The sequence below is a fragment of the Monodelphis domestica genome, chromosome 1, assembly GCF_027887165.1.
Source record: "Monodelphis domestica isolate mMonDom1 chromosome 1, mMonDom1.pri, whole genome shotgun sequence".
Classification (NCBI taxonomy): domain Eukaryota; kingdom Metazoa; phylum Chordata; class Mammalia; order Didelphimorphia; family Didelphidae; genus Monodelphis; species Monodelphis domestica.
In genome coordinates, this window is record NC_077227.1 from 159,602,419 (window position 1) to 159,621,919 (window position 19,501).

General features: G+C 34.0%; 1 protein-coding gene and 1 long non-coding RNA gene across 6 annotated transcripts in view; one reads left to right on the plus strand and one right to left on the minus strand.

Moving 5' to 3' along the window:
- The window catches only part of PIAS1 (protein inhibitor of activated STAT 1), a 194,428-nt gene that overhangs the window by 105,235 nt on the left and 69,692 nt on the right, over positions 1-19,501 (plus strand). For all 5 annotated transcript variants that reach the window (XM_056808709.1, XM_007479621.2, XM_007479620.3 and 2 more), the window contains 2 exons: positions 17,408-17,492; positions 17,716-17,763. In XM_056808709.1, the coding sequence (XP_056664687.1) occupies positions 17,408-17,492; positions 17,716-17,763 (133 nt within the window). The remainder of the gene's footprint in view (positions 1-17,407; positions 17,493-17,715; positions 17,764-19,501) is intronic.
- Positions 1-19,501, minus strand: part of LOC130456091 (uncharacterized) — a 131,921-nt gene that overhangs the window by 72,187 nt on the left and 40,233 nt on the right. The window lies entirely within an intron of this gene.

Consider the following 19,501-nt stretch of genomic DNA (forward strand, 5'->3'; position numbering starts at 1 on the left):
GGAAGGGAGGGTGAGAAAGAGGAAGAGAATATGGAACTCAAAAATTTTTTTGATGATTTAAAAAATTGGTTTTGCCTGTAATTAGAAAAAAAATAGATTATTTTAAAAGAATTATTATAATAAAAAATACAGGCACATTCCCACCCATTAAAAAAAAGAAGAAGAAAGGGTTTGTTAAAACACCTGATATAATTTCATTCAGAATGATTTTCCACAGAATTAAATCATAAGATAGTACAGTGGATAGAATGCCAGGCCTGGAGTTGGGAAGACCTTAGTTTAATTCTAGCCTCAGACACTTTAGTCATGTGACCCTAGGAAAGCCATTTAACCTCAGTCTGCCTTAGTTTCTTCAACTATAAAATATGGATAATTACAGCATTTACTTCCTAAGGTTGTTATGAGGATCAAATGCAACAATAATTATAAGTGCATAGCCCTGTCCCTAACAGATATAGGTGCTTAATAAATGCTTATTTCTTTACCTCCTTTTGGGCTCAGCTTGGTAGACCTGAATACTCTCAGAAGTCATTGGGCATCAGAGACCAGAGCTACTGTAAGTTCACTTAGTAGGAAAAATAGAACCAACTATGCTCCTGAACAAAGGATATTAATGATTGTGGCAGCAGGGCAGGTATATTGAATTCCACTCTTTCCAGGAATCACAAATGTCTGTTTGATAGTAAAGTTTTGCAAAAGGAGTTATCGGAACACTACTAGCTTTTTGCAAAACTTTGGAGAGAGCTTCTGTTTACTCTCATTCCACCCCTATACTCACCCCTGCTCTGGGAGTCAAAATCATGGTACCAGGGAATTAAGCCTTGACCTGTTTGGTCAAGTTTCTTAGCTTCTCTTGGCTACCTACTTTGTGTCCCTGGTGTGTCATAGTCAGTGGAATTTAATCCATCACACAAATATGCCCACATTCCCCCTGATCTATGAGCATTCATTAGGATCCCTCTTGAGTCTCCTGAAGAGCAGAGCAAGAAGGTTATACACCTGTACTCTATCCTGGGGTTAGGTATGTTGACAGGCATCATTGAACAACTGAAATAGAATTGAAATCTCAAATCAAATGATACCTCTTCCATGAAGCCCTTCCTGATCCCCCAGTTTAATAACACCCATCCTCTAGGTCCTCAAACAGTGCTTTGTTTTCATCTGCTCTGCATTTATGGTCAAACATGATGAACTTGTTCTTTGTTTAGCTTTTATTCCCCACTCCCAATCCCAGGCTCATGCCATAAATTCCACTTTCTGTTTACTTCATTTCTTTCAGACCCAATCATTTGGGCTAGTTGAACTGAGCTCATCAGTGATAGTGAAGTACTTTCTTACAATTTCCTTATTTACCCTGGGGATCAACTCACTAGTGACCATATTCTGTTCTTTCCAGTCCAGAGACTATTCTCTTTGGCAAAAATAATAGATGCAAATTTTTTAAGTAGCTACACTGCCTTCTATCATCTGTTATTGTCCCATTATCCCTATGATTCTTTTCTTTTGCCAGGTTAGCTGAGGAAATAATTTTTTCTTTTCTTTAGTTTTCTTTCCAACCATAGCTCATATAAGCCTTAGTATGAATATGGTTCTTACAGGATCATGTCTGATCTTTGTATTTAATGCCTACAACCTGCCCTACCTTCCATCTATTTAAATTAATCTGTTTGTGAGTTATAAAATTATAACAATCTTAATTTGAAATAGTCAAACTCACCCAGGGTAATTAATATAAACATTTCCAATTTTTCTCAGCATCTGATTTCTAGATTTCCTAAAATGACTTTATCTTATGAAAATAATACTTTCTTCCTTTCCTATATCTAGAATTGAAGAGGAGGAAGAAAGCAGAATGAAATTTATTTGGGAAACTGACATTTTTCAGTGACCTGCAGTATTGCCTTAATTTTAAAAATCCCATCTTAATTCCAAAGTCCTTGCAGTAATACTACATTCATAGCTATACATGATAGAAAAACAGTCCATAAGAAATAAAAATAAAAGTTTATCCAAAAGAAAAGGGGACTCTCATAGTGAATATAAACATATTGCAAATAATGAAGTGGTGTAAAAAAATTCAGTAAAGAAGGTACCCTACAAAGCAAGAGTGAATAATAACATTGACAACCCATGTTATAGTGTCATAATGGCGAAAGATTAAGGAAAAGGTCCCTATCACCTTAGATAGCCCTCTTTAAAGGCATAATAGTAAAAGGGAAAGAGAACTGGCTTTGGTGTTAAAAGACCTGCATTCTGATCCTGGCTCTGAAGTTTACCATCCATGAGACTGATCTTCTTGAGCCTCAATTTTATCCTCTGGAAAATAGGATTGGACTAGATGATCTCTGACTTCACTTCCAGATCTGTGATCCTCTGATAAGAATGTATAAGAAGACAGGGATAATAGTAAGGATGAGGTGTGTTAGTTTGAAATCTCTATACCTCTGAAAGGGATGAGGCAAGGATCTATTGAAATACATTAGAGACAGTTGTCATTTGTTCTTCAGGGATTCTGCTGTATCCTTAATTTTTTTTTTCATAATAATAGTATGTAATATATAGAGATCCTTGTGGTTTCCAAAGCACTTTACATATATGTTATCCCATCATATCCATCCAAAAATTCTAGAAAGTAGGTGCTATTATTATGCCCATTTTATAGATGGAAAGACAGGCTGAGCAAGGAGTGATTTGCTGAAGGAGACACTGCGGTAAGTGTCTGAGGCTAAATTCGAACTTTGCTCTTCTTGTCTCCAAGCCCAGCACTTTGTTCATTATATCACCTATCTGCCTCTAAGTAGTTGATGCCTTTACACTTAGATTTTAACCCCCCCCCCCAAAAAAAAAAACACAACTGAAAACCCCAACCCTGATTTACCTCATCATTTTAGGGAAAAGGGAAGGAAGCATTTTTGCTACTGACATTGGTTATTTAAATTTTATCCATAAAGAAAGGCTATGCCCATAATAATTATAGTGTTCTACATATGCAACTAATTATACAGGCAAAAAAGATATGTATGTTTGGTCTTTTTTTGTATTCATTCAATGTTTGGTACCCCATGGATACCAGACTGTTCTATCTACTGTCTTCTGAACTCTGTCCAAGCTCATGGTTATGACATTATCCATTCATCTCATCCTCTTCCAGCCCCTTTTCCTTTTGCCTTCCATCTTTTCCGGTAACAGGATATTTTCCATTATATGGCCAAAGTATTTAAGCTTTAGCTTCAATATTTGTCCTTCTAATTAATTTCCTCAAGTATTGGCTGATTTGATCTCCTTGCTGTCCAAGGGACTATCAAAAATTTTCTTTAGGGCCATAATTTAAAATTGTCAATTTTGTGACATTTGGCTTATAATCTAACCCTCACAGTCATATTACTGGAAGAATCCATAGATTTAACTATATGAACCTTTTAAAGTAATTTTTTTTAAGCTTCATAGAAAAGCATACTGGAGTAAAAAGGGAAAAAAAGTTGAATTATTCGCTTGCTATAACATTCAAAATGTGAGTGTAAAAAATTGGCTAATCAGTATAAGATAGATACAGTTAAAGATCTAGGCAGAATAAACACTGTTCTAAAATAAATGATTATGCTCTAAAAATATTGTCCATTCTACTTCACCAGCAATACTAAAAGCTAAAAATAATCATCTTTCTGAAATGGAATATTTCTTGCTGCCTTGGGGACAGTGAATCTCAGGTGCCTTCCAAAAACATCAGCCTTAAAATCTTTAATATAACAACTTCTATATTCATTTAAAAAATTATCATGCATGATTTTTATTGCAATGTTGAACCATCTATCATATTACTAATGATGAAAAGTTTTGGGGTTTTTTAAAACCTCTTATTTTTCTTCAACAACAACTCAAAATGGTTTATCAGCACTAGAAAATTCTCCACTGTCTTGACAAATATATTTTGATTTTAAATGTAGAAATGTATTGAACTCTATAGAACATAACTGAATATGTGCATTTGTACTTTTCAAATCATTATTTCTAGTTTTTCTTAATCTTTGAGACAGAAAATTTCAAGATAAAATTTAGCAAAACTTATTTAAGAGTAAACAAGTTTTATATTCATTATTATAAGTAAGGACAAGAGAAGCATCTCTAACATACATTATCTGAGAATTTCAAATTGGGAAGGGACTTCAGTAGCAATGAAGTCCAACCCATACCCAAAAAAGTGGTTGATTATCCAGCCCTTAAGACTAACTATAAGGAACTCTGAAATGCAGCAGCCAGCTTCTTTTTTGGATATCTCTAATTGTTTTATTGTTTACATTTGTGTCTTTGTAACTTCCATTCATACCTTCATAGACCTACTCTTTAGGAACAAACAGAAGTTTAACCATACTCTTAGATATAGCTCTTCAAAAATATGAAGACAACTCTCTAGAGGTGATTCACTCACCTATTTACCTCCTCCTCATCCCACCCCTATGCTTCTTTTTCTGGGCTAAATAATCCCTAACCAGTTCTCATATTCTTACCTGTCCTGGATGCTCTCTGGCATTCAGATGCGAACCTAGTACTTTGGTGTGGTGTTTTCCTCATGGATACTGTAAATTTGCTAGAATTAAAACACTTAAAAATTGTTTCATTTTATGTATCTCTCTTCCCAGCATCTGGCACAGTGCTTGTCACATAGTTAATACTTAATAAATGTAATGGACTGACTAGGCCAAAATACAGTGAGACTTTCAACCTCCTTATTCCTTGGGGCTAACTTTCACTGGGACTCCTCTTCTTTAATAACCCCAGAACTTTTTGAAATGTAACATTTAGGGAGTAGAAACTGCCACCTTCAGACTTGAGAGGACTGGAATTTGAACTTTCCATGACAAGTTCTGCTTGATGTAGTCTCCACAGAACAAAATGCCTTCATACTGACTGGTTGTTACCCACTCACTCCCCTTGCTTTCCAGCTTCCTTTTGTGTATTGAATTCTACCTTTAGATTGTATCCCCAGCACTTAGCACAATGCCTGGCACATAGTAACATGCAATATAGTTCCAGGCTTTTAGACTCAAGAGTAGGGCTAGGCCAGGCAAGTAGCAAAATAGACCTGATGGCTACAGTTTACCTTTCTGCCTTTGGGAACATTCCAATAGAAAATCAGTTAGTACCAGAAGAAAAATATAACAAACTAACAATTGTGCAATATACTGATTGAATATCAATTCACATGGTAATAAATAGATTAGATTTTTTTTAGAACCACCCAATTGTTAACCTTCTGGAACTACAGAATTTGTTTAGGTTCAATTCAGTTCAATACGTTTTTAAGTACCTATTGTGTACTTTGCTAATAAAGTGCTGGGAATACAACCTGATGGGGGATATTGATGCAAAAAAATTAAAAACCACCTAATTTCTAGCATATTCAACTAAGTAATGCTGTAATACATGAAATACTTGCCACCACCTTTCTTTTTAGCACTTAAAAAAAATGTAATCTGTCATGTTAAATTTTGTCTTATGCTTTTATTTAAGCATATAGAAGATATTTGCACATCATTTGACAGTCATTTTCAAATCTACTTGCAATGTTATCCTTTCTTATGTGAAGCACAAAGGAAAAATATTAAGATTTGAACAGTGGCCCAACAGAGAGGAAAGATTCCAAAGACTGCAATTATCTAGTGTAAATATTAAATATTTCAGAACTTCCCATAACATGAATTTATATTCCAAACAGACCAACTTGAAAATTCAAGGCATTTGGGTAAATGATTAATTATACTTTTGAAAAAACACTGGTTATAAGAGCTCAGCTAAACTCTTTACTCCAAGAACTTTTCATCAACTGCCATGCCACCAAAACCACCGAGGCTTTAAATCATCTCCATACCCTAGGCCCCAATGGCCTAATAGGTAATCACCTCAGTCACCCATTCTGCCTGGACCCAAGTTATTTCTTAAAATTCTAGTGTATTTACCATATCATCTTACTCTCTTTACAGTTTTGTAGTTCTGGAAAAATAATAAAACTTACTGCTTGTGGAAAAGTGGAAAAACTACTTCCTATAGCTCTACATATCCCTGTAACTTTACAAACCAAATTATTCCCATCTAACCACCACACTCTTACATGCATTTTCTCTACTACTCCCTCCTCATTCCCCTCCTACCAAACTAACCACTCATTCCAACTCCTCATCCTCTTGCTTCTAACCACAAGTGTCCCAGAGTATTCTGTTCTAGGCCGCCTTCTCTTCTGCTTATGTACTATCTCACCTGGTGATCTCATCAGCTCCCATAGATTTAGTTATAATCTCTGTGCTGATGATATTCAGATCTTCCTATCCTGTCCTAACCTCTTTACTGACCTCTATTCTTGCCTCTCCAGCTGCCTTTCAGATACCTCAAACTAAACATCCAGTAAATATCTTAAACTGAAAACTTCCAAAACCAGACTCATTCATCTAAATTATCCCAACCATCTTTCTTACTATAGAAGACACCACCATTCTCCCAGTTCCTTAGGCTCACAACATAAGACTTCTTACTCACTCATCCCCTCCACCTAATCTGTTGATTTTACCTTTACAATATTTTTTGAATATATTCCCTTCTCCACTCTGACACTGTCACCATTCTAGTGAAGGCCTTCATCACTTTATCTCTGGACTATTGCAATAGCCTGCTGGTGGGTCAGCCTGCCTCAAGTCTTTCCCCACTAATTCATCCTCCGTTCAGCAATGAAAGTGATTTCACCAACACAAATGTTACAGTATACAAAGAGAATTCTGCTTAAAACCATGAACTGGTGAATTACTATTTTTAAAAAATATGTATTGGGGGCAGCTGGGTGGCTCAGTGGATTGAGAGCCAGACCTAGAGATGGGAGATCGTTGGTTCAAATTTGGCCTCAGATACTTCCTAGCTGTGACCCTGGGCAAGTCACTTAACCCCCATTACCTAACCCTTATTGCTCTTCTGCCTTGGATGCAATACACAGTATTGACTCCAAGATGGAAGATACAGTTTTAAAAATAAATAAATAAAATAAAATATGTATTAAATTGAACAAGATAGTAAAAAAAAAAACCACCAAACATTTTCTAGAATGTGTCAGGTAGGTATTCCTTTGGTTCTTTTCTTTAGCTCTCACTTATACAAAGAGGTAGGAGCCTGGTTTAAAGGAAATAAAGAACTGGACTTGGAGTTGAAGGCTCAGGTTCACATCTTGGACTTAATAGCTGGATGGTGTAAAAAGTCTTTTATTGTCACTATTGTTGTTACTAGAAAAGATAATTTCCAAATCTATACACATCTCCCTACTGCCCATAAAGCAGCTTCTACCAGAACTTGTTAGCACCTTGAAATTATTAGCATATTCAAAATAGCATATTTCTCCTCCTAAAACTTCACCACTTCTGTTAGTGGCTCTGTCATTCATCAGTTTCCTGTGTTTGAAATGTTGTTCTCTTTTATCATTATCTTTACTTAATATTCAAAGCCCTCCATAATCTGATGCCCACATTTCAAGTTTTGTCATTCTATTCAGTTCCACATATCTTAACACTCTAACCAAACTAGACTGTTCTCTGAATATACCGTGTGATTTTCCAAATCTGTGCCTTTGGTCACATTGTTCTTCGTTTCTAGAATGTTCCTTTCCCCCGTTTTAGTCTGCCAAATTTCTTTTCATCATTTAAGTTCCAACTTAGATACCACTTTTTTCGTTTATCTTTCCCTGATCCTGTCTCCTCAATGATAATTTTCCAACCTTCACTCCCTACCCCCACCCAATTTCACAAAGCCCTTTGTCTTGGTCCTATATAATACACTTAGAGGTATTTTGTCTAAATTTTTTTTTCTATTTCAAATCTCCCCCAATTAGACTGTAGTTTTGGGGAAGAGAGGGATGGGACACAGCCTTGTTTTATTCAAATTTTTTATTTACTCTAATAATCAACACAGAACTTAATTGAATTGGCAGCCCACCCTAAATATCTCTTCTGGGGGGAGAAACCCTTATCTTCCCTGCATATGGAAGAAATAAGGTACACAATACAAGATTTCAAAAATGTCTCAATGTCCTCCTGGTCTTCAGGGCAAAATCTTATGTTGTGATATTGCTTTTTGTGATACTATGCACAATGGAACAGTAGTCCTAAATTGATAAAATAAAATTTAAGTTAAATTTCAAAATCTTAAATCTAAATTTAAACAGCTGGGTGGATATAGTGCTGGTCCTGGAGTCAGGAATACTCATCTTCCTGAGTTCAAATCTGGCCTCACTTACTAGCTATTTAATCCTAGGCAAGTCACACTTACCCCTGTTAGCTTCAACTTTCTAATCTGTAAAAGAATATACCAAACCATTCCAGTATCTTTGCCAAGAAAACTCCAAATGGAGTCACAGTCAAGACACAACTGAAAAATGACTGAAGAACTAAAAAATTTAAACAAGCATATCTTATTGACAAGCTGCTCCAGTGATATTTTGAAAATTTGTAGTGAATAGGAAAGTTACTATAGAAGTAAATTAGGAAAAACTTCAGATTTTCATAAAAGAAAATGGTACTTGAAGGACAATGAGATTCATTCTTCAAGCACATTATTTTTAAAGTCACTCATCTTAGGGAAGCTAATCCACACAGTAGTAGGGCAAGATGGGAGAGATTATAAAATGTGCATATTTTCTAATCTCTCTCTTAATAATACCCATTGAAAGGGCTCAGAAATTTTCCCTAAAAGTGCTATGATTTTTGTACTTGTAACATCATTTTAGTACTGGTCTAGGAACAGAGCCAAAGATCTAAAATAAACTTGACTTACTGGATTGAAGTCTTTAAAGTTTAAGTTTAAATGGGGTCCCTTTGAGAATTCATGCTAGTTGTTATTGGCATTTCCTTTGCGTAATAGAAAAGATCTGCCTTTTTTAATAAAATTGTCCCGTTTCTGTTTATATCTTTAAAAACCAGACATTTAAGGTGTGTTTCAGATTACTTTTGAGAGTTAAGTCATGAAAAATTAATATAGCTTGCAGCCCCATTAAAATATATTTCTGCACTGAAATTATAAAAGCCCAGATCAAAAGGTCTTTTGTACTTTTATATTATATTAATACATTTGTATAGGTTTTACTTGTGGATTTTTCTGTGTAATTATGTATTGTGGTGCTGATTGTTAGGGAAATGTTGACTATGAGTAGAATCAAACATTTTGAGTACATATGGAAAGGTATTTCTTCATAAAAATCATCAAGTTATCACATGTCTAAAACAGTCCTTATGTCAGACTTTTTTTCTCTTCTAGAAAATGTAAGTAGAATTAGTGATGCCTATAATTTTCCTTCCTGCCCTAATATACCCTTTATCCAGCTGCCAAAATAATCTCCTAATGCGTAAATTTTACCATATCACTCCACTTCAAAATCTTTATTGGCTCCTATTTGCTTGCAGAAAAAATATAAATTCCTTCATCTACCATGAAAATCTTTCTACAATATGACTACAACTTACCTTTCCAGTTTGATTTCCCTTTATTTTACTTCATGTATTGTATAGTGCAACTAAATTGCTATTGATGTATCATTCATCATCATCTTTGCATTTATTGTAATTTATTCCTCCCCTGTGGAGGAAGGCAGTCCTCCTTCATCTCTATGTATTGAAATACTTCCTTTACTTCAAAACCTGAATCAGGTATTGCCTTCCTTCATGAAATTTTATATTCTTCATCCCCAATTGAAAGGGATAGCTCCTTCATATTTTTCATAGTTCTTTGTCTGAACCTTTCCTTTGTCCATATCATATTCTATCTAATAGTAATTTGTGCACAAGCCATATTCTTTTATTAAATTGTAAATACTTGAATGGCAAGAATTTCTTTCTCTCACCTATCATAGTTCTTTGAATAGACTAATTATTGTTGATATATGTTTATGAAACTGAATAGAACAGGAAGATGCTGAAAACAACAACAACAAAAACATTTCTTCAGTATTTATATTGATGGAAAGAAAAGAGGAGTTGCGGGAAACAATTCTGATTTTAACTATTTCTGTTTATATTTGCATTTTTAGCAGGTGAACTTCAAAGACTTGCCAATCTAAAGTTTTTTACGACCTTTTTTTGATTGTTATAAAACAACACATAAGTGGTCAGTTATTAAATGGTTTTGAGATAAAATCCATTTTGTATTTTTATATCCCTGGCTTGAATTGGAACTGCTTACGTTTATGTTAAAAATCAACTATATTATGGGAAAATTAGGATACTAATGTGCTGTTGGTAGAGTTGTAAACTAATACAACAATTGTGGAGAGCAGTTTGCACTATGCTTAAAGGGTTATAAAACTGTACATACTATATAGCAATTCCACTACTAGGTTTATATCCCAGTAAGATTTTTTAGAGAGGAGCAGAGAAAGGCATATTTGTACAAAAATATTTATAGCAGCCTTTTTTGTGGTGGCAAAGAATTGAAATTGAGAGGATGTCCATCAGTTCTGGGCTGGCTAAACAAGTTGGTGGTATATGGTTGTAATGGAATACTATTGAACTTTAATAAATTATGAGCAGAAGGGAGGGGTGGGGCCAAGATGGCAGCTTAGTAGCAGTGCAAGCTGAAACCTCTCTTACCATCCTTCCAAACCAATCTTTAAAAAGTGCCTTCAAATGACAGGAGTCAAAAACCAACAGCAAAATGGAGTGAGGGGACTCTCCCGTTGAACACAAGTTGAAAAGGTAGGCAGAAAGAGTTGATTTTCACGGGATAAAGGGGAACCAGAAGCAAAACTGCACACCGAAGAGTGCTCGCCAACCAAACACCACCACTACCACCCCTACTGCTCCAGGTTCTGAACCTGGGCATAGGCCAACTTCAGGATCCTGGGACTCAGGCTACACCAACAAAATAACACCTTAGACCGACTCCTTAAAGCCCCAGACCCTGGCATCAGCCAGCAGTGAGGCCCGGAAGTCCATAGCTCTGGACCCTTTCAAGCCTGCATTGTGGTGAAGACCTAGCCCCAAGGCAAAATACAAACCAGCAGCAGAGGAGACAGAATCAGCAGCTTTCAGAAGTTCCAGTCTACAGGCAATAAAAAGGCTGGAAAAATGAGCAAAAGAAATTCCTAACTCCAGAAACTCAGAAGATGGTGAGATCTAAGCAACCACATTAAAATTAAGTATGCAAATTGGTCTCAAGCACTAAAAGAACTCGAAAAGGAATTCAAAAATCAAATAAGACAGGTCAAAGAAAAATAGGAGAAAGAAATGAAACTAATGCAAAAAGAAAATAGCAGCTTAAAAAGCAAAATTAGTCAACTGGAAAAGGAGACACAAAAATCCAGTAAAGAAAAGAGTTCCATGAAAAGTAGAATGAACCAAATGGAAAAGGAGGATCAAAAGAACATGGAAGAAATTCAGTCTTTAAAAATTAGAATTGGGTGGATAGAAGCTAATGACTTCATGAGATATCAAGAAACAATAAAACAAAATCAAAAGAATGAAAAAATAGAAGAAAATGTGAAATATATAATTGAAAAAAACAACTGACCTGGAAAATAGATCCAAGAATTATTGGACTATCTGAATGTCATGGCCAAAAAAAAAGAAGCCTAGACATCATATTATAAGAAATTATCCAAGAAAACTGCCCTTATATTCTTGAACAAGACGGTAAAATAGAAATTGAAAGAAACCAGAGATCACCTCCTGCAATAAATTCCCAAATGACAACTTCCAGGAATGTCATAGCCAATTTCAAGAGCTCCAAAGTTAAGGAGAAAATACTGCAAGCAGCCAGAAAGAAATAATTCAGATATCCTGGAGCCCCACTCAAGATTACACAGGATCTGGTGGTGAGACGAATAATATAAGGGAGGAAGAATTGGGTGTAGGGGATGATTAAAAGACCCTATATAGAAGTAGGAGGGAAATTAGAAAGGTGGTGGTAGGAAGGGAGTACTTAAAAGCAAAAAACACTGGTGTCAAGAGAAAGAGTGAAAGAAGAAAGGGCAGGATTATAGAGAAAATCAAGATGGAGGGGAAAACAAATAATAATCATAACTGTGAATGTAAATGGGATGAATTTGCCCATAAAATAGAAACAGATAGGAGAGTGGATTAAAAAACAGAATCCTACCATATGTTGTTTACAAAAAACACATTTGAGGCAAATAGATTTGTCCCTCACTATGTCACAGTTCATTTATCGCAACTTCACTGTATCTCGGGTTTATATTTTTATTGTATATATATGTATGTATGTATATAATTCTGTATCACAAAGTTTTTGCTTTATCGTGTGATTTTGTGGATGAATACTGTACTGTAACAATGGAAATGCAGTATGTTACTACCACTTGTACAAGTTTGCCAACGTGAGATTGTACACTACACATATTGGCTGATGAAATGAAAGGTGACCAACCACAGCACGGTGTTCTGTATCCTGGGTGTTGATTGGCTCAGTGACTGTAGCATCGATCTGTTTTCTCTCCCCCTACTTCATGGATTTTTACCTATCTCAGGGGTCTGTGGAATGTAACTCCCGCAATAGGTGAGGGATCACTGTGCACATACACAGAGTAACAGAAGCTGGAGCGGAATCTATTGTGTTTCAACTGAGAAAAAAAAAAGATAGTAGTAGCAATCATGATCTCAGACAAAACTAAAGCAAAAATAAATCTTATTAAAAGAGATAAGGTAATTGCATCTTGATAAAAGATAGTATAGACAATGGAGAAATATCAATACTCAACATAAATCCACTAAATGTTATAGCATCCAGGCTTTTAAAAGAGAAACTAAAGGAGCTTAAGGAGGAAATAGACAGTAAAACTACACTAGTGGGGGGACCTGAACCTTTCCCTATCAGAACTACATAAACCAAAAAGGAAATAAGAGAGAATTAAAGGAAGTGAATGAAATTTTATAAAAGTTGGGTTTCATAGATATCTGGAGAAAACTGAGTAGGGATAAAAAGAAGTATATCTTCTCTTTAGCAGCACATGGTGTGTGTGTGTGTCTGTCTGTCTGTCTGTCTGTGTGTATATATTTATATATAAATTAACTGTGTTCTCAGGCATAAAAACTTCATAACCAAAAGCAGAAATAATAAATGCAACTTTTTCAGATCATAATGCAGTATAAATTAAAATCAATAAGGGTTCATGGAAAGATAAATTTAAAATTAATTGGAAATTAAATTCTTCTAAATGGGTGGGTCAAACAAATCATAAAAACAATCACTGCTTTTATTAAAGAGAATGACAATGAGAAAATAACATGTCAAAACTTATGGGATACAGCCAAAAGTACTTAGGGGAAAATGTCTATTCCTGAATGCTTATATCAATAAAATAGAGAAAAAGCAGATAAATGAATTGGGCATGCAACTAAAAAAAACTAGAGAAAGAACAAATTAGAAATTCCTGATTAAAAGCTAAATTGGAAGTCTTAAAAATCAAAGGAGAAATTAATAAAATTGAAAGCAAAAGAACTATTGAACTAATAAATAAGAGTAGGAGCTTGTTCCATGGGGGGGGGGGGGGCATTAAATAGAGAATTGGTTAATTTGATTTTAAAAAAGAAATCAAATTACAAGTACTAAATGAAAAGGGTGATTTTACCTCTAATGAGGAGGAAAATTAAAGTAATCATAATAGGAGCTCATTTGCCCAATTATGTGACAATAAATCTGATAATCTAGGTGAAGGGATGAATATCTACAAAAATGTAAATTGCCTAAATTAACAAAAAAGGAACTAGAATACTTAAATAATCTCATCTCAAAAAAAGAAATTGAGCAAGCCATCCATGAACTCCCCAAGAAAAAATCCCCAGGGCCAGATAGATTCACAAGTAAATTCTATCAATCATTTAAAGGACAATTAATCGCAATATTATTTGGCAAAATAAGCAAAGGAGTGTTGCCAAATTATTTTTATGACACAAATATGGTGCTAATACCTAAACCAAAAACAGAGAATGAAAATTACAGACCAGTTTCTTTAATGAACATTGGTGCAAAAATCTTAAATAAATAATAAAAAGATATAGTAATATATCACTAGGATTATTCTCTATGAACAGGTGGTATTTATACCAGGAGTATAATGCTGGCTTAAGGAAAACTGTCTGCATAATTGACCATATCAGTAATCAAACTAATAGAAATCACATGATTATCTCAATAGATTCAGAAAAAGCCTTTGACAAAATGCATCACCATTCCTATGGTAAACTCTAGAAAGCATTGGAATAAAAGGGCCTTTCCTTAAAAATAAGTGTTTATTTTAAACCATCGGCAAATATCATCTGCAAAGGTTCTAAGTTAGAAGCCTTCTTAATAAGATCAGAAGTGAAGCAAGGATTCACATTAACATTGTATTAGAAATGCTAGCTTTAGCAATCAGAGAAGAAAAATTGCAGGAATTAAAGTAGGCAGTAAGGAAACTAAACTATCATTCTTTGTGGATGATATGATGGTATACTTGGAGAATCCTAGAAAATAAACTAAAAACCTAGTTGAAATAATGAATAACTTTAGCGAAGTTGCAGAATACAAAATAAGCCTGCATGAATCATCAGCATTTCTATATATTTCCAACAAAACTCAGTATCAAGAGATAGAAAGAAAAAGTCCATTTAAAGTCACTCTAGAGGGGCAGCTAGGTGGCGCAGTGGTTTGAGAGCTAGTCCTAGAGATAGAAGGTCCTAGGTTCAAATGTGACCTCAGACACTTCCCAGCTGTGTGACCCTGGTCAAGCCACTTAATTCCCATTTGTCTTGCCCCTACTGCTGTTCTGCCTTATAATCAATATTGATTCCAAGTCAGAACTTAAGGTGTTTTTTTAAAAAAATCACTCTGGACAATAAAAAATCATTGAGAATCTTTTTTTTGCCAAGACAAATGCAGGAATTATATGATAGCAATTACAAAACGCTTTTCACACAAATAAAATTAGATCTAAAAAATTGGAAAAACATTAATTGCTCAAGGGAAGGCCAAGCTAATATAATAAAAATTACTCCTACATATTATTTTATTTATTCAGTGCCATACCAATCGAACTCAAAAAATTGCTTTATAGAACTAAAAAAAAAAACAAAAAACAATTCATCTGGAAGAACAAAAGGCCAAGAATATCAAGGAAACTAATGGAAAAAAAATGTGAAGGATGGTGGCCTAGCAGTACCAGATCTTAAATTGTACTATACAGCAGTAATCATCAGAACAATCTGGTACTGGCTAAGAAGTAGAAGAGCATATCAATGGAATAGACTTAAGGATGAATGAACTCAGCAATCTAGTGTTTGATAAACACAAAGATCACAGCTTTTGGGATAAGAACACAGTATTTAACAAAAATTGCTGAGAAAGTTGGAAAACAATATGTCAAAAATTTTGATCAATATCTCACACCATATACCAAGATATGGTCAAAATGGGTATATGATTTAAACATAAAGAATGATAAGTAAATAAATAGAATAGCTTACCTGTCAGATCTATGGAGAAGGGAAGAATTTATGTCCAAGAGATAGAGAATATAACAAAATGCAAAATGAATAATTTTGATTATATTTCATTTAAAAGTTTTTGTACAAACAAAACAAACACAACCAGAATGAAAAGGGAAACAACAAACTGGGGTGGGGGTGGGGATTTATAACAAATTTCTCTGATAACAGTCTCATTTTTCAAATCTATAAAGAGCTAAAGTCAAATTTTAAGAATACAGGTCCCCAGTTGATAAATGGTCAGAGGACATGAATAGGCTGTTTTCAGATGAAGATCTAAAAGCTATCAATAATCATATTTTAAAATGTTCTAAATCCCTCTTGTTTAGAGAAATGCAAATGTAAACAACTCTGAGGTACCACCTCACACCTATAAGATTGGCCAATATGACAAGGAAAATGATAAATGTTGGAGAGGATGTGGCAAAATTAGGACACCAATGCATTACTGATGGAGTTGTTAATTAATCCAACCATTGTAGGAGGGCAATTTGGAATTATGCCCTAATGACTATAAAAGAATACATTTAGATCCGGTAATACCACTACAGGATCTATATCCCAAAGAGTTTTTGTTGTTGTTGTTATTGTTTTTAATGACAAAGGGCCTGTTTGTACAAAAATATTTTTACTGATCTTTTTGTGGTGGCAAAAAAGATGTCCCTCAATGGGAGAATGACTGAACAAGTTGTGGTATATGATGCTTATGGAATACTCTTGTTTTATAAGGAATGATTGATAGGATGATTTCAGAAAAAACTGGAAAGACCTATGTGAACTGCTACAGAGTGAAATCAGCAGAACCAGGAGATCATTATACACAGTAACCTCAATATTGTGGAACAATCAAATATGATAGACTTGGCTACTAACAGCAACATAAAGATCCAGGACCATTCTAAGGAACTTATGAAAAAGAATGTTATCCACCTCCAGAGAAAGAACTGTTGGAGTAGAAATGCATGTGAAAATACAATTTATTACTTGTTTATTTGAGGATATGTTTAGGGATTTTGGTTCTATAAGATTATTAACTTATAAAAAAATGAATAATATGGAAATATGTTTTGCATGATAATACATGTATAACCCAGGAAAAAAGGAAATGATGAGCAGCATAATTTCAGGAAAACCTAGAGAGATTTACAGGTTTACAGGAAGATTTGCAGTGAAATAAGCAGAACCAGGAAAACATTGTAATTAGACACAGCATTATTGTATGATGATCATCTGTGAATGACTTGGCTCTTCCCAGCAATACAATGCTATAGGACAATTCCAATGGATGAAAATTGTTACCACCTCCAGAGAAGTTATAGTGAAGCTAAATGCAGATCAAAGCATACTATTTATCACCTTGTTTTCCTCATGGGTTTTTTTCCCTTTATGTGTTTTCTTCGACAACATATGGATATGTGATTAAAATGATCTTTTATGTTTAACTAGATATATCAATTGCTTACATTCTTTGAGGGGGAGAAATAAGGGGAAGAATTTAGTACTCAATATTAGAAAACAAATGTTAAAATTTGTTTTTACAAGTAATTGGGACAAAATAAAATTATTAGAATGAAAGTGTATCTTACCTTAAAAGTGATTTTAATTTTACCAGTTGTACTTTTACATGCAAAAGTACATGTGATGGCAGATGCTATATATTTTATGTCTTGTTAGTGGTTTTTGTTAATATGAATTAAAACATTTTTTACTATTTTGTACTATTTTTCAAACGTGATAGAAATATTCTTTGACTGATTTAGTTGTATTATACAGTTAGGACATTTTTTTGTTTTGAATGCCTTGTCTGTAACTCTAAAATACTTTAATCTGTTTAGGGAACATCAGTGTTATTTTTTTTATAATGTCTTCTCTGTTGATGTACTAAAACATAATTCTTTCTTTCTTAGCATCAGACAACAGTCAGCGATTTCGAGAAACCTGTTTTGCATTTGCATTGACTCCACAACAAGTGCAACAAATCAGTAGTTCCATGTAAGTTGCCTTCCAGTATAACTTAAAGTATGATGTTTGAACTTAGTTTTGAGAATATTGGATGAATTTCAAGTATACTTAGCTGAACTCATTCTGCAAAAACTATAAAAGCATTCATTTTTCTTCTGTTTGCTTAACAAACTTTTAATGAAATAAATCTTTTTTCATTTCACTTTCATATGCATATACTTTAATATTTCTCTTTCTGTCCTATGTTTTCTAGGGATATTTCTGGAACTAAATGTGACTTCACAGTACAGGTCCAGCTAAGGTACAGTCTTAAAGTAAAAATGTATAAATAATGTTTTTCAGAGGTGTTTATCAGCCTACCAAATAATTATGCTAAAAGGGGGGATAAAACAAGTTATCTATATCCCTGGTTTACTATAGGTAGGTAAATGTGAAGAAATATTCCCATTTACATACAGCTTTACTAATTTATACCTAAGACAGATATTTCATCATCATGACAGAATCTTTCCTAAGCTGAATTCCCAATCTGGTCCTCTAAGTGTCTACCCTAAGTATTAAGAAGACACTACTGTTTTATAATCTTTAAATATTATAATGATTAGCTCTTTTAAAATATAGAGGGCTTATATACAGGGTAACCAAAATACTGTTCAAGTAACTAAAGGAATAATACTAGTTACATAAATGACCTCTTATTCTCACACAATAATCAAACCATCATTTGAGTTTGGTTTGCTATAAATGTATAAACTAAGCACAATATAATTAAAAGACTTCACGTGAAATAGTTTACATTTTTTGCCAAACCAGATAGAAATTTTTCCAAAATAGATTCTATAGCTATCAGTTTCCCAATTTCTTTACCTATGGTATTTTTTTGTGTTGTGATATATAATTTATCTTGTTGGTATAAATATTCTTGTCCATAAAAACCTCATACCAGAGATTTTCAGTCATTTGGTAACTGTTTATTAAATCTGTACCATATTTGTAGCATTGTACTGGGTTCTTTGGGGGGATTGAAAAGAAAAGTATGGCATGTCTTTGCCCTTAAGGAGCTTTTTCCCCAGTATAATTAGGTAAGTAAAACACAATTAGAGATCAGGAAACAAATCTTATGATCTACTCTTAAGTGCCATAAATATTGCAAATGCAATAATATTTTTTGAGATCACTAGAAGTTAAAAGTTCAGAGATTCTTCATAAAGGAGGTAGAAGTTCAGCTGCATCTTGGAGGAGTTGAGTAGGATTTGACTAAGCAGAGAAAAATATGGAGAGCATTCCAAATTGAAAAAGTACCATGGGCTAGGAGTGATTTGGAAGCAGGAATTAGTAAGGTGTATATAAAGTATTCTGGCAGCCAAGGTGGCACAGTGGATAGAATACCCATCCTGGTATCTCTTCTGTGAATTCAAATCTGACCTTAGACATTTATTAACTTTGTGATCCTGGCAAGTCATTTAACCCTATTTGCCTCAGTTTCTTCATTAGTAAAATGATCTAGAGAAGGAAATGGCAAACCACCCCAATATCTTTTTAAAGAAAACCCCAAATGGGATCACAAAGAGTTGGACATGACTGAAAAACAAAAACAACATGTATGAGATGGTGAGCCCACTAGCTTAACTGAAGTTTCTCTTACCCATCCATACCTTCGTCATATTTAGAGATAATTATACTTTACTATTTATTTTCTAGCTTAATAATCCTTATTTAGTTGTAGTAGGATTGGGCATATTCCATTATTCTTAATAAATTTTATTAATATATTTTGCCTATATTTTGTCATATATATGCCTATGTATATAATAGGCATATAATTAAATATGCCTAAATAATGCCAGATATTAGGTATATGAAAGATCTTTAATTTTTTTTTCCTAGGCTTGATCAGTTGGAGATAAGTAGTTCAAGAGTAAAGGAAGTTTTAGTGTTGGTTTGTTGTTATACAAGGTTTATATGGAATGCTATAACCAGAAAGCTGAATGTTTATTATTATTTCAAGTAGGCATCTGACTTTTAATAAAAATATTAGT